The 15,303-nt window shown below is 42.2% G+C and overlaps 1 protein-coding gene across 2 annotated transcripts in view; it reads right to left on the minus strand.

Moving 5' to 3' along the window:
• LOC145459201 (interferon regulatory factor 4-like) overlaps positions 1 to 15,303 on the minus strand; it is a 39,776-nt gene that overhangs the window by 10,094 nt on the left and 14,379 nt on the right. For both annotated transcript variants that reach the window (XM_080337832.1, XM_080337833.1), the window contains exons 3-4: positions 12,795 to 12,893; positions 5,240 to 5,404 (exon numbers count right to left, since the gene is read on the minus strand). In XM_080337832.1, the coding sequence (XP_080193958.1) occupies positions 5,240 to 5,404; positions 12,795 to 12,893 (264 nt within the window). The remainder of the gene's footprint in view (positions 1 to 5,239; positions 5,405 to 12,794; positions 12,894 to 15,303) is intronic.

Here is a 15,303-nt window from a genome sequence, read left to right on the forward strand (position 1 = left end):
ACCAACTGAGTTGAATAATTACAATTTATTCCAGTCGAATCATTGTTAGCAATAAATATTACAGAGCTACTCCCCCATATTATAATCCGACATCACCATGCAAAGTACGAATTGCCATAACGATGCTCCACCAATTCAAATGAAACTATCACGGACGGTCAAAGTATTCGCCGTCGCCTCGTGGATAGTATAAATTGAAGGTCTGTAGTAGTTTCAAGTTTCAGTAGTTTCAAAAAGTCGATTTGGTCGGATTGGCTCAAAACGCAAGACGACAGGCACCGTATTTGCATACGCGCCGCAGACGTCCGTAATCCCTACAGCATGATGTCATGGGCGGTGGGTCAATGGGTACATCGCTGTTTGTTTAGGCTGCTCCGGGCGTGTTTGTACGCGGAAAATAGGCATTTTTGCCACATTACAATGTTATTTACGTGTCCATACTCATGAAGGGGCCAGCAAACGACCATCTAGCCTTAACATTCTGCTATGCTGCGCTATAACGTATAGCTCGGGTGAATTTCTCATTTGAATCAAGTTTATATTTCCCGGACACAGCCTGTGACAAAATGACAAACATTCATTGAGATATCCAATACCACCTGAGGACTTGGAGATTTGAAAGCACTGCGCATTCCCAAATTTATTCATTACGCACCATGACTTGTGTATCTATATAATCGCAAACTGGGAAAGCACGGGATCGTGCAGACATAGCAGGATCGCGTACCAGACATGTGAGCAAACTGCGCATGCGATACTTGTGTATATGGGTGAAAGTTAGAGCTAGGTGCTAGGTTAGGGTAGTTTTAGAATTAGGTTTGGGGTTATAAATAGGGCTGGGCACAATGATTCGAGTACTCGAATCTGAATCGAGTATTAAATTTAATGATTCGAGTCGAGTAGTAAAAGACAAGTTTTTCGAGTACAGAAATTATACGCTCCTCGCAACCGAAAGTGAATTTACTAACGAGAATTATAGTTTTTATACTTGAAACCTTTATTGGCCGTGTCGCAGCATGTGAGACATAGTACAAAGCTACGAACGTTATTGGAAATAACACATTTCCGATGTCATGATCTTCCTACAACATTGTCAAGAAGTGCAATGAAGTCGGTATGGTCGAAAAAAATACCGAAGTATATATTTAATATGACGGATAACAGGCAATATGTTCTTTGTGATACCATAAAAGGTACACATTTTAACTTTGACATAGTGCATTCTATTATGACGTCATAACAAGTGATACTCGAATATTCGACTCGACTCGAAGCGAAATACGTGATTCAGAATCGAATCACTCAGGAACTCGATTTTGCCCAGCTCTAGTTATGAACCTTTATGCTCAATTTATCCTCAGTTTCTTCGCATATCAGACACAGCGGCACACAGCATCACGAGATGCCGCCAAAGCGCGCGTCAATCAGGGAACTAAAAGTCGGCGGCGGAGTCTATTTCTGTCAGAACGATGTTACTAGTTTGTGGCATCGAAAAAAGATCAGGCTACATATCTATTCTTCGCCATGGGCACTCGAAATGGTGTTTCTGATGGACATAAGACACTGCACGTGACATTGGTCATCCACCGCCCTGATGCGTTAAGGTTGATATCATAAAATGAAATGTTAAAGTGTATACAAGAGTCATAGTTAGAGAGTTAAAGAACTTTTAATTATTTTCCATTGAAATCAAACCGAGAATACTACATAAACACGGGATACTAAAATATAATGATCTGTACCAATTATTATTTTTGCAGTACTGAAATTCTACCCTCCTTCCAGTCACGCGCCTTATTATTACAACCCAATATGGAACCAGGGCGTAGGATAAAACCATTGGGAACTCATGGCTATATCCATATTGTCCTATATGGTGTGGATACAAGAATATCTCACGGATCAGTGAAATTGGTCTACGTGACACTTTCCATTTGCTTAAAGGCGATTTGACGGTCATTTTTGACCAGCTTGCCGATAAAACAGGTATCAATCGAAAGCTACTGCGGTACTGATTACGAAAGCATAAATTTTATTCTGCTGGTAGGGTCGGAACCCCCCCCAAAAAAAATCAGCCTCGAATGTTGCATTGTAGCGGAGTTTGGTATTGTGACGCAACTATGTAACGTCACAAAGTGCAACGAAATACATATGGCCGAAAAATACCAAATTACCTATACGTGAGTAGCAATAGCACTATTTTCTTTGTGTTCGTATGAAAGGTGCAGATTTGAACTTTCCCTGTTGTCCTTACTAATGACGTCACAGTGAGTGATAATTGAGTGTCGACCCGAAGCCTAATTCTCGATTCGGTATACCCAATTTTGCTCACCGCAAATTATCTCTCTAATCATAGCCGGCTATAAATACATCCGAACGAATTCCGACAGTCCACGTTACAGCGCAGATAGCCGGCGATAGAGCGCCGAAATTCCTGAACGCGCCAAATTCCTCGCGTCGAAACAACGCCCGATGACAGGTGATACCTCCGAAACTATTTCAATCCGCCAAACAACAATGGCACCGCGCCGGCCCGTTGTCACGCGGCATTTTGTCGGAAAGCAACAGAAACCGGTTCGGGCCGCGAGAAACGCGCAGGCGCGCAGATGGATGACATCGTATATTTTCAAATTCGCGCTGCATGCAAAGAGATTTCGCAGAAACCAGGCCGCGCGTGATGCGCCCGTTACGTCGTCCGTGATTTATCGATCAGAATGATCAATTTAATGACTACATCGCAACGCATCACGAAATCTCGTATCAGCTACTGTAAAAACGAGCGAGGCCGCGTTTCAGCCTGTTTTTGACATACGTCAACTAGACTTCTCTACGCCATAATGCCCTAAAAACGATATGTCATCCTCTTCAGTTTTGTGCGAAAAATTGATGACGTACGTTCGCCGTTTTAACTCGAAACGATCTACATAACCGGTGCCTCATTACCGGCGACACAAAGGATTCGCGGGAAATTACGAGAGGCGATTTATGCGTAACAATGGGGATAACTACGTGTCCCGAGGCGAGGGTACTCCTCATTACATGCTAGGCTGTGAATCGGCTATCAGTGTACAATGTTTTGGGGTAGAACAAAGAAGATGTATCGTTAGAACATGCCGCAATTTAGGTACAGTTGCAGCCACTTATAATGATGATAATTTAATGCAACTACACTCGAATGGGTTAGTACATCTTCAAATAATCTTCCATTTTCAAGTAGCTTATAATCGAATTGAAGTCATTGCCGGATCCGGATACGATCACGTTATCTTACTTCAAATCCTGTTATCCCAGGCAGCATATACTACAGCACTACACAGTGAGTTTAGTGAACACTTCTTTCATTGTGCTGGTTACCAATTAGGGCGATGTATCCGTTACAAGCGCCTACGTAACATGACATACACAACGTAATATTACATACCTATATGATGTTCTATTTGCAACGACCGCGCGGAAGCCTACATTACCTCGTGAATCAAAAGCGCGCATTAAGACATTCGCATAAAGAAAATCACTGTAATTACAGGGCAACGCTTAATTTACTAGAATGCCCGCGCTGCACTTGGCCTTCATTTCATTGACGACCGAGAGGAGAACGGGCAGATATCGCGATAATGGCCGCTTTGCGCGGTGGGCATTAAATATAATCAAAACGTAGCAACGCGCAGTTGGGCTGCGGCGTCGAGGGAGAACAAGTTCCGCAGGGGTGGAAGGTCAAATGCTCACGTCACGGAGAGCAGATACTACACTGTAAACAAAAACGGTATCTTTCCCCTACTTCCATCAAGGCATACGGCAGGCGTTCCCAACCTTTTCGACTCCGTGGCCCCCTTTGATTATTCAAAAAACTTCGTCTTTCAAATATTGAAAAAATTAAAATACAAAGCATCATTTTACTTAAAAAACTACTGTATACAATTATTGTGGAGTCGACATAGATATGATTAATTGAAAAAATGATCATTTTACAAATTTTTTCATGGCCCCTGAAAAGGGTCATAACGCGCACAGGCTGTGAAGCCCTGGCGTAGGGTATGAATCAGAAAACGTAATAGGCACTTTCCGGTATAAAATATTGCTTTCACACCCATTTTAATGGGTGGAAACAAGTCAAATGCTCGAATTTGTATGAAGATATATCCCAGGGCTGGAATGAGTTGATTCTTAAAACAACTCAATCACTGTAAACAGTATTCTATAAGGAGTATTATCGAAGCCAAAGATGGAGCAACAATAAGATCTGTCTTATTCCGTCGTCTTATTATCTTATATACACTCTTTTCACGGATATGACGGAACCAAGATCGTAATTCGGCCAACGGCTATAACTACCCAGTACTACGAACATAGTATCGGGTATCTTACACAGATAATACCCCGAAAGGCACGAAGATAAGATCACAATAATCGGTAGAGAATACCACGAAATAATTTAGCATTGAATTGGAAAAGTGGTGCAAAGACCCCCCCCCCGTGTTACGGTATTCAGAACCAGTGATTTCAATTAACATAATTTCATTACAGACAAAGTTTTGTAGAATACTATCCACGCCACTACTTGAGCGACCAAGTTTTAGCCGTAATTATATCCTAGGAATACGGCGCGCATTCAAATCAGATTGTTGCGCCACCAGCAAAGCGAAACTGATTCACGCCACACTACAATACCAGCAGACCGCTAGTCTTGAATATCGCAATATTACAGCCCAATAAAAGCAGCTTCTGATCGCAAAAATTCCGTATACGTATCCCCAGCGGAGCGAGACACATGCATACACACATACAAGTTCAGCGAGTTCGTTCAGGCTCTAGCGAATCGCGAGAGTCAAGTGCACCTCACCCCTAGCGTAATTCCCGCTGCGTCACCTCGTAACAATATCAAGTACAGATTAGAGCAAGCAATTGCACTACGCGGATAATGTCAAAATCGATTCCGTTTCAAACTTCAAACGCAGCAAGCTTAAAGCAGCATGCACGTGCACACTGCACAGGCAATATATGGCGTCTGTCCGCACAGTAGTGAGGTGATACAGCGAATATGAAGCATTGCTACTTGACATATAGCAGTAGCGTATAGACCACACACAACATCACGATTCAATCCAAGTTATCAGTCTATAGATGCACTCCGTTGGATGCAACCCGGTTCAAAACGTGAAATCCAACCAGAAACGCCGATATATCCATAACAATAACAGCCAGAATTACGCAGAGTCCTTGCGCGTGGGACGCTACTTACTGAATTCGTGGCTAGGATCGTCTCGTCGAGGATAATTGCCGCGGCCCATAAGTCCCTGATGCATCGTTCCTATTTGTCCCTGGGTAGACATGGCCTCCATGGGCGTGTCGCCGTGTCTGGCGTAGTGGTCTTGGTACTGCCGCTGTTGGCTGAACATGCTTTCCTCTGAAAAAGAACGTCCTGCATAAACTCTCGGTGCAAAGTCGGCCCGTGAGTCACATTATGCGGTATTTTGTTAGTGTATTCGTGATTTTGCATGGTTTACATTTGCAGTTTTCATATTGAAATGAACCCGAATATTTTCGGATGACACTCGTCAGGGGTAATCGTCAGCAACTAGTAGGGAATTGGAAAGAACATTGTATATCAACAACCGTACCACAAAATATGACGTCACCGGTATGAAATTTCGTGAATGAGAGAGCGTTCAATGTACTATTTTTAGGTGGTACACGAACTCCTTTTGTTGACAGAGTTTTGGTTGGTGTGTTTTGATAAAAGTCGACTCTAAGGCACACAAATGGAATTGTGAACGGCCTCGCCCAACGATTCGAAATCGGTCGTCTCGATAATTTGCAGTTTTGTCTAACGTACGCACTAATCAATTTCAACGTCTGGTGCCAAAATATTCAATTCATCTCAACCCTAAGACCAATAAGCCGCAGCAACGCATGAGGCTCCTATTACTTGGGACATTTGACAATTGATCTGATTTTTTTTCATATTTTGATCCGGGTTATTTCGGATTTTGATTGTAAAATTAGGAGTCCTTTGAATTGGACCAGATGATCATAAATGTGCTCACTGCCCATCTACGTATATGGTACGGACGACCATCCATATTGTTAGCGCGGCACAGAATGCATTACCATGTAAAACTTTTATTCAGCCGTGAAACAGGCTCACGACTACAGCGTGAAATCGCAGGTATATCGGGTATCGCGTGTGATTGTAATTCATCAACAATTTTGTATTTTACCGCAGCAGTCCCATGGTGATATGGTGTGACAGGTAAAGCGAAATAAAGGCATAAACGTATAGGGACCACATCAGCGCTCTGCCGAGAAAGGATGGGGCAAGTGTCAGCAGATAAAACTTAATGACGGGTTGAATTATCCAGAATTCGATCCCGGGAAAGGTTGACTACAATTATAAAGGCCATTTTGTTGACTCACACGCCATTGTAAGAAAATATCAACGTTACAATTGCGTATATGATTGCATTGAATGCAATCATACAATATGTTTCCCAAGTGTACGCACTTATGCCGTACGTGTTTGTCGAGGCAGGCTACGTCACAATCCATCATTTAACAGCACGCAGGCTCGCCACCCCATCCGCGTCAGCGGTGTCTTACAAAGGCCAAGAGGAGGGTCGTGCTATAAGCCGGCAGTTACGGAAAATAAGAAGCATATCGGCCTGGTGTAAATGACCATAGTAGTCGACATACACCATGAAAAGTCCAAAAACAAACAAAACAGCACGCAGGCCACTTATAGGAGATATTTTGAAAGACTATACTATACAGACAGAGATGTATATGTCTTGTCGTTATTGATGTTCACAAAATCAGCAGCGTTTTAAACTTAACACGCGCAACGTACTAACGCATATACTACGATATAGTTATTGATCCAGAATTACGTGTGGTGCCAGTAGAGTGGCCAACATGGACCGTGCTATAAGTCGACAGAACAGGAATCATAAGGAATACCGGTATGGTGTAGTATGGCCGTAAAAGTCGAAAGACTAAGAATACCAAAACAACAATCCCAAATGGGTCATCCTGAATAATACCTGGTCAACATTTACAAACTCGTATATGATGCGCGTAACTTATTATGCTGCTGGTATAAAAACGATTTGTTACCAATTATTCACGGATTCGTAACGCGCAATGACTACGCGATTGTTAGTCACTGCTACCGCGGACGACAAAACCGCAACACGACGATGATTTATACGTTCCCCGCGCTTCAAGTGTGCTGTAAAACAGCCCCGTTCGCGAGCGACATCGCTGTCACGACGTTGACTGAAACTCTGCGAGAATCAATAGAAATTTTCGGATCGCGCAGCACGATTAACTGCAAAAATTTTGAATATGTCATCCGCAAGGATTAAATATACCCGAGATTAAAGACGGAGATTACATACACACTATCGTCAAATGAAACCAGTAATGACGAAGGTTATCATGTATTGTGTGTAGGAAAATAGCGCCCTTTACTCTTGCCGTTGGGTATGTGCGCGCGCCTGCATTGTGTGACGGTGAATCACAATGTTTCGATAATATCGGATTACAGCTGCAGATTTGCGGCGATTAAAATTGCGCTGATAGGACGGCCGGCGTGAAGGCGCTGGGCGAGTAAAAACGTCGCGAAAATTGATGACACTTTCATGGTTTGGACTGCGCACACGAGAAGTATTGGCCAATTCGTCTCATAAATACCGTAAATAATATTTGTAAAAAAACTGATGGACAGAGATACAGGAGCGTGAATGAAGATAACATTTGAAGATTTCGGTCGGATTAGAATTTGTTTTGGATGAGCTATTCTCGCACATTATGATATAGGCGTGTAATTCGTAACGATATCGAACATTCGAGCAAATACAACCGATTACTGCCGGATGTGAGATTGTGAGCATGACACGAAACCGACAAAAGATTCGAACCTGATTATTTCATTTCTACAATACCCGGTACACATTAAAGCCAGGGGCATTGTGTAAGGGTCGCGTGTCAATTAGAGTGCTTAATCGAATACGTATTGCATCAACAAAATAATGAATGATAATACTGTGATTCATTTCGATAAGACAACACATATTACAGTCAATATACGAATGACATTTCCTTGTGGTACTCCTAAGGCCTAGGGCGTACAAAGTCAATGTCATTCCGTCGATGTAGGTACGTCATAGAATCGTCATTTTCCTATCATTGCCTGTGGTTAGGGAGAGTGAATCGGAGCTTCTTGGAGGTGCAGAACTTCAATATACAATTGAATAGTATATTCATATTGAAATGAACCCGAATATTTTCGGCTGACACTCGTCAGGGGCAATCGTCAGCAAACTGGTAGAGAATTGGAAAATACATTGTATAACAACAGTCGTACCACAAAATATGACGTCGCCGGCATGAAATTTCGACTATATTCGGCGCGAAAAGAGCACTTCAATGCACTATTTCTAGATGGTACACGAATTCCTTCCTTGATAAAAGTAGACTCCAATGCACCTAACGCCGAAACTATAAGGGTTCATTTCGATGGTGTCCGGTCAATACCGAGAAAACCACTACCGAGAATGGACATTACCGAGAATGGACACCACAGAGAATGAACATTACCGAGAATGCAATATATGCAATGCAGGCATGTTATGCATGTGTACAGGTCGTGTGTATGTGCATCACGGCGTTGCCACTTTCGGTGTCGATTGTCAGGTATAAATCTCGACAACGTCCGTCCCAGCATGTTAGATTCTTGGCATTGGCCATTCTCGGTAATGTCCATTCTCGGTGGTGTCCATTCTCGGCAATGGCCATTCTCGGTAATGCTTTTCTCGGTATTGGTATAGAACCCATTTCAATATGAATATACTATTCGAGAGTGAATCAGTAACCTCGCACATCCCAATGACAAGGGATCGTTTGAAACAATACAAAACTGTAACTCCGCAGCCAAGATAAAAATAAACAGTTCGTTTTTTATTCAACAGGCCAAAACCTCGCCTTCGTGCGGACGGTGCTTATTACCGATTTTGCGGAAAATGCCTCGATGTATCAGCTAACGACATTGCCGGCGGCTAGGTTTTGTGGCGAGGCTCTTGTTTTTCGCTATCGCATCGCCGCCTCGAAAACTGAGATTACAATTCCCGATTTTGAGCGCGATAGCTGAATCGAATACGCGCATTTCGCTACGCCCCGGGACATACGCGCGGCAGTCGAAAACCGATAATTTTCGTGCGATACCGTAACTCATCGGTTTCTCTTGCTTGAGACGATTCGAATCGCGCGCAGCGATTTAATCGCAGACGTGTCGCTATTGCGTTTCAGGAAATTAACCGGTGTTGGGATATTAACTTGGCGCGGACAATTGGAGCGCTGTTACTCTCCCATGTTGGCAACTACACACAAAATATACCTTCAACTAAGATTGGATAAAACTCAACGCGTCAAACACGTACAAAACCGAAAAAAAAACGTTTAAAAATCCCACTAATACCCTTGATTAGTGGATAATCCGAGGATTATGAAGGAAAAACTGCAATAACTCCGCTTCTACTAGTTGCAATTGAGTCGAATTTGTTTTGTATCGTCTCTGAAGGCAGCTCAACAATTTCATGGTGTATAGACAGAAGAATTTGATTTTTTTTTAATTTTCCATAATAAATTAAAAATTATAATTGGATCTACGGGATCTGCTAAGCTTGGGGCTAGGGTCAGAGTAAAATCGATTTTAGGGTTCGGTTTCGTATTGTGGTTATAAAATCATACGCTCAAATGTCGCAATTCATTTTTGTCAACAGACGGACTCCACAACCCGAACAGTAAAAATGAATAGGTCATCTTCATATCAACCCAAATCTAAAGAATCCAAACGCACCATTTCCGGTCGTAAGAACGAGCTTAGTTGATACAACAAATTCATAACGGACGGGTCGCATGCTAACTTTACGCAATGTGGAAATTACGAACGACGGTTCGTGCGCATCGGATAATTAGTTCCTGGACGCGGTCACGTGACGCTAATTGGCCAATGCGAAAGCGAACGTGAAATCGATTATTATGCAGTTAAGTATTATGATAGCGCAGCGGCCGCCATGTTTCGAAATAGCTACATGCGCCAATATAGTTGCCGTTCGTTAAACATAGCGCGCATGCGTTGCGATCAGCTGATGGCATTGCGGTTTCTGATAAGGGTATAGTTACGTCTGAATTGAGTCCATGTTACGAAACAATCGCATAAATAGACAATATAACAAGGTATCGCTTATACGTGTCCTGATTTTCATGTAACAGTACCACCCGCATTCGATATATTACACGGCGCGAGATATTACCGCGATGCGCATTAATCACCAGGCTCGAAATTGATACATCCTCGATACCTGTATTTTTACACCCCGAAATACCCGATTTAGTAGGATTTCCAAGAATTACAACACAGACTCTTTCTCAGTCGCACAGACAGTGATTACTGATTGTAATTGTATACAGGACCGGTGTCTAGTCTATACCGCTGGTACGCGTTTAAGATTTTCTGCATAATTTAAGGCATTCCGAATAGTCGTCGACATCACACTTTAGCGAGAAACTGCATCAAGTTGATAATAATCTATTAAACATGGCAGTATACGTCACAAAAGCTGCATTATGATGCATACTGAAAAAACGGCGATTTATTCTAGCAATGCTGAATACCGCTTTGGTGCAAAATCTGGCTTTCGATTTCACGAGAGGAATGATCCTTTGTGATATGCGGTCAATGCGGACATAAGTGGGCGGGTTGTTCACTGGTTTTGTTAGGATGTAGCGATAATTGCGCTGCTTTATCGGTAATTTCACTTCCAATTCATAAATTTATTTGCATAAATTTAGAGTCGCTTTGAACACACACTATAGCTTTGACTTTGAATTTTACGTTCCGAAATAGACTCTATAGAGCAGTGGCCGGGAACCTTTTTCGTCCGAAGAGCCATATTGACCCTATATGTTCCATCTGAACTACCAAAGAGCCATACATGTCAATCAACTACTAGGTCACAATTGCCGGCACGACAGCAACTTAAATTTGAGGATTTTGAAAAGGGCGTCCGAGCCCCTAACCCCCAAATACGTCACTGTATTAACCTCTCAAAGACATGTTTATGCTGCCACAAGAGTAATTATACTGGTCGTATTGAAGATTTAATAACAAGTTGCTGCAATATTGATAAATTTAGCACAAAAATAAAAATTTCGCAAAGAGCCATATCTTATGCCCAAAAGAGCCATATATGGCTCGCGAGCCATAGGTTCCCGACCACTGCTATAGAGCTATATACCAATAATATGGGTATAGGATAGGGTATCGTGAATTCAGATTCGTGTATTGTATAATCAATGGATACCATTACTATATTCATACGGGTGATTGACTATAGATTATAATAAATACATCATAGCACAGATTTGGTTACAAGATATCTCGGGTTATAGATTCGGTCCGCAAAAGACTCAACACGTGTCAACTTAAATAGTCTCACACAGTACTATTACATTACAAAATCATCGACACGGAATCCGCAAAAGCATACCGACCGCGTAAAATTAACCGAATACAATTGAGAATTAGAACAACATCGATAACGAGCTCATAGAAATCGCGCGCAGGACTTTTTTGATCAAGGTGTGGTCGGCGCGGCAGTCACGTTTCGCTGTCAAATGCCTTGCGAGTATTTGTTTTGAAACATGAACACGAATCGTACACTATTTCGACCTTAAAACAGCCACAATAGCATCAACATTCCCGTTTAAATATCGCTTTATCTGATGGTATTTCGATTGCGGACAGTGACGCGCCGGTATCAGAATTTTGCGACAAGTCCAATATAGCTGTCGCTACAAACCTGAACATCATGAAGCACACAGCATTCGCGTTATCAGTTTCAGGAATTACATTGTTTCGATACATACTATTATACGCTATCGCGCTGATGCGAATAATTCCTTCAGTATATAAGACATAACTTGTGTATACTCGAGGCCATTAATCTTAGCGGAATGCAGATCAAAAGTTTAACGCCCAAGTTCGACAATACCGAAGTCGTGTTTGGTCACAAATTTCAATGGAGCGCCAATCAGAAATTCAATCAGCGGCTGAATTATGCTTAGGAACGGGTCAGTAACGGAAACCGTATTTCACAATCGTGTGTACTGTATATTTACTGCGTTGGAGATAGCTGTGTCTGGAAAGGACCTAAGTTATGAACTTTTGAGCGTAATAGCTCCGACGTACAAAAATCATAATTAAACAAACCGGGAAGGTGTACCAACACCCCTTAACTAGTCTTGCAACTGGAATATGTTACAATTTAGTTCAACTTCAACGGAACCACGAAGAGACATCTAATTTTTTTTTAAAATCAGCATTAAAGTTTCCAATCTTACATTTTAATTGCATACATTTGTTGTAGTCAAATTTGAAGGCGCCAGCAGGCCAAATCTACTTGAGCACTTCGAAAAAGTAGGAGTACTTCGTTACTAACCACATCTGCAATCATAGAATAGTTTCAATACGAGCCAACGGCCTCAATCGAAATAATATGTAATTCACGAATCATCGAAATCGAACCGAATACACGTAGGCGGCAAATCAGATTCAAATTTCGATTCGAAGTATTTACCATTCGCTTTTCCATCTGTGTGTGCGCGCGCGCGTGTGTGTGTGTGTGCGTGTGTGTGTGTGTGTGTGTGTATGTTTCAATATTCAGTATCGCCGGACGCTTCAATGGGACAAATTCAGACGCAACCATTGCAAAAATTTAACATTATGCAACACGTACCGCTGTGCCTCATTTGTCTTCTGTCGTGGACCCCGATGGGCGAATAATTATTATTCTCCGTCGGCCAGGTGCTGCGTGGGTAAATTTCAAAGTCCTGATCTGAAAAGGTACATAATTGATACAGGCAGGTTGACACAATAACCCCGCCAAATGTCATCTGAAACGCATGTAGTTAGGATAAGGCTGCATCATATAAACATTGAGATGTTATCGAGGTATCGGTCAGTAACTGACGGGCTTGATATTGCCCTTGATTTGCGGGTTGGGATTGGTTGGGGTGTTCTCAAAATCGTCGGAATCGGCAAAAATCCAGAAGTAAAAACCGGCGTTTTTAAATGGATTTGTATTGACGGAAATTTTAGCCGCCATCGCGAGTTCGCGTGTTTACAGAAATGTATGAATCGGCAGAAATCTTGAAATATTAGCCGGTGTTATTACATGAATTTCTATCAGCAGAAATACTAGTCGCATTTGGTGAGATCGCGTTTATGCAAGGTATCGGTAAGGGTTTGATATGTCTCTTGATTTGGGCGGAAATTTGTTTGGGTCTTCTCAAAAATGTCGGAATAGACAAAAATCCAGAAATGTTAGACGTTATTAAATTAATTTCTATTGAAAAAAATCCTATAGTCGCCGTGGTGAGTTTACAATCAGTTGGATGTAGACTTGAAAAGATGGGACGGATTTTGGACTTAAAATTTTCGCGTAACTAGATTAGGACTTGAATTTGGATGCGGAAATCAGAAGGAATCTGGAATTTCTGAGCTATAACTAAATACAGGCAGCCAGTAAGGTCCTGTATTTGTATGTGAAATGGAAGTCAGCTATTCATCAATTTCACGACTCAAATCAAGGTAAAAACCCAACTTTTGATGCGTTACTTGAAAATTCACACGGCGATTGAAGTATCACGATATCCGCGCACCAGGGCAAAGCGATAGTTATCAAAGCCACGGTGTGCGAACGCGCACTGTGGTCTCGAGATCAAAAAATCGGATCAAGCCAAAGTCTGGTTCAAAGACCACGGGTCGCATGAAAGAGCATATAACTGATACACAAGGTATCCCACGCGCGCATTTGCATCGCGTAACCACTGAGTCAGCGTTGGTGGTCATCGCGAATGCAACGCACAACGCCGTTACAAAGGTCGCGCCGAACCGGATAACCCAAACAGATAAGCTTTGTTTGCTAGCTAGGGTTCCAGATTTTCCAAAAACGGCGATATACATTCCGTTGAATTAACATGCGGCAGGTAGCGGCGTTTCGCGGAAAATGCCACCGGTTGGGTCACGTTACGCCCCAAAATAGCGTTCATTACTACCGCGTCGCATATATTCCCACAGTCAAGGTTAGCATGAATCTCTTATCTCAGAATGGCGTTTCTAGTAGGGATGGTGTGAACGTGAGGTTCACGTTCGCGTTCTGTGTGTGAACCTCGGAAATTTAGAGGTTCGTGTTCACAACAGAACCTTGGTAGGTTCTGCACTGTGAACCTTTTGGTAAATTGTAAATTTCAATTCAATGTAATTTTTCAATCCATTATAAGATCTTTGGCTCAAATTTATTGCATTTCAACTGCGGGCCACTCCATGCATGGTGCTGGCAGCATAAAAAATCAACGCTTAACGAGCATGCACCATGCACCTTGACAACCTTAAAAGTTTTAGTTGCTTTGTTGCAAAAATGTTCTCGGAATAACCAGCTTTCCGTTTGTGAATATTTAGTGACTATCTGCTGTGAGCTTGACCCGCAATCACACAACATCACGAGCGATATACGTAGTCAGCGAATAATGCTTATTCATTCAACCAATCAATGACATTGATATCGTCTTCTGATGTAAAAAATCGAACGGGCGTACGGGGTCAATCTTGACTTCATATCTTTACTGTATCATTAAAACCAAATCCGTGCGATTAAGGTGCTTGCTACTGCTGCATAACTAGTTGTTGTTTGTGGTATCTGTAGCGAGTATTGAAACCCGTTGTACACTCTGCTCAATATCAATGTAGCAATACTCAGACTCCGAACACATTGTCCGGTCTGGCAAAGACCGTTAAGGCGTAAGCTTATATTCCTTGGTAAGTCCTCGTCGAAATTGTTGGCAAAGCGACGGAATGTACTGATTTTACGCAATTATTATATCCTTTGATTCCCGCTGTTGATACATTAAGCGACGTTTAAAACGCCGATATGTAATTCAGCATTGTGGCATTATGTGGACCGAGTCTTCGCTAGGTATCGTGTACATTAATATAGGCTATCACTTCATTGAAGATAGGGTTGGAATTAGCAATATGACGTCACATGACGTCATGAGGTTCACGTTCGTGTTCACACAGAACCTTTCAAAAAGGTTCGCGTTCACACGAACCTGAACCTTTCAGAGGTTCACACCATCCCTAGTTTCTATCTAGATTGGGTTGCTCCTTATTAACTGATCTGGCTGAGGCCAGATTCGATTTGAAACGTGACAACCAGTGTACTTGCTGTCATAGCAACTTAGAGC

This window comes from Botryllus schlosseri, chromosome 16 (assembly GCF_051294905.1).
Source record: "Botryllus schlosseri isolate E-star chromosome 16, Bs_hap1, whole genome shotgun sequence".
Lineage (NCBI taxonomy): Eukaryota > Metazoa > Chordata > Ascidiacea > Stolidobranchia > Styelidae > Botryllus > Botryllus schlosseri.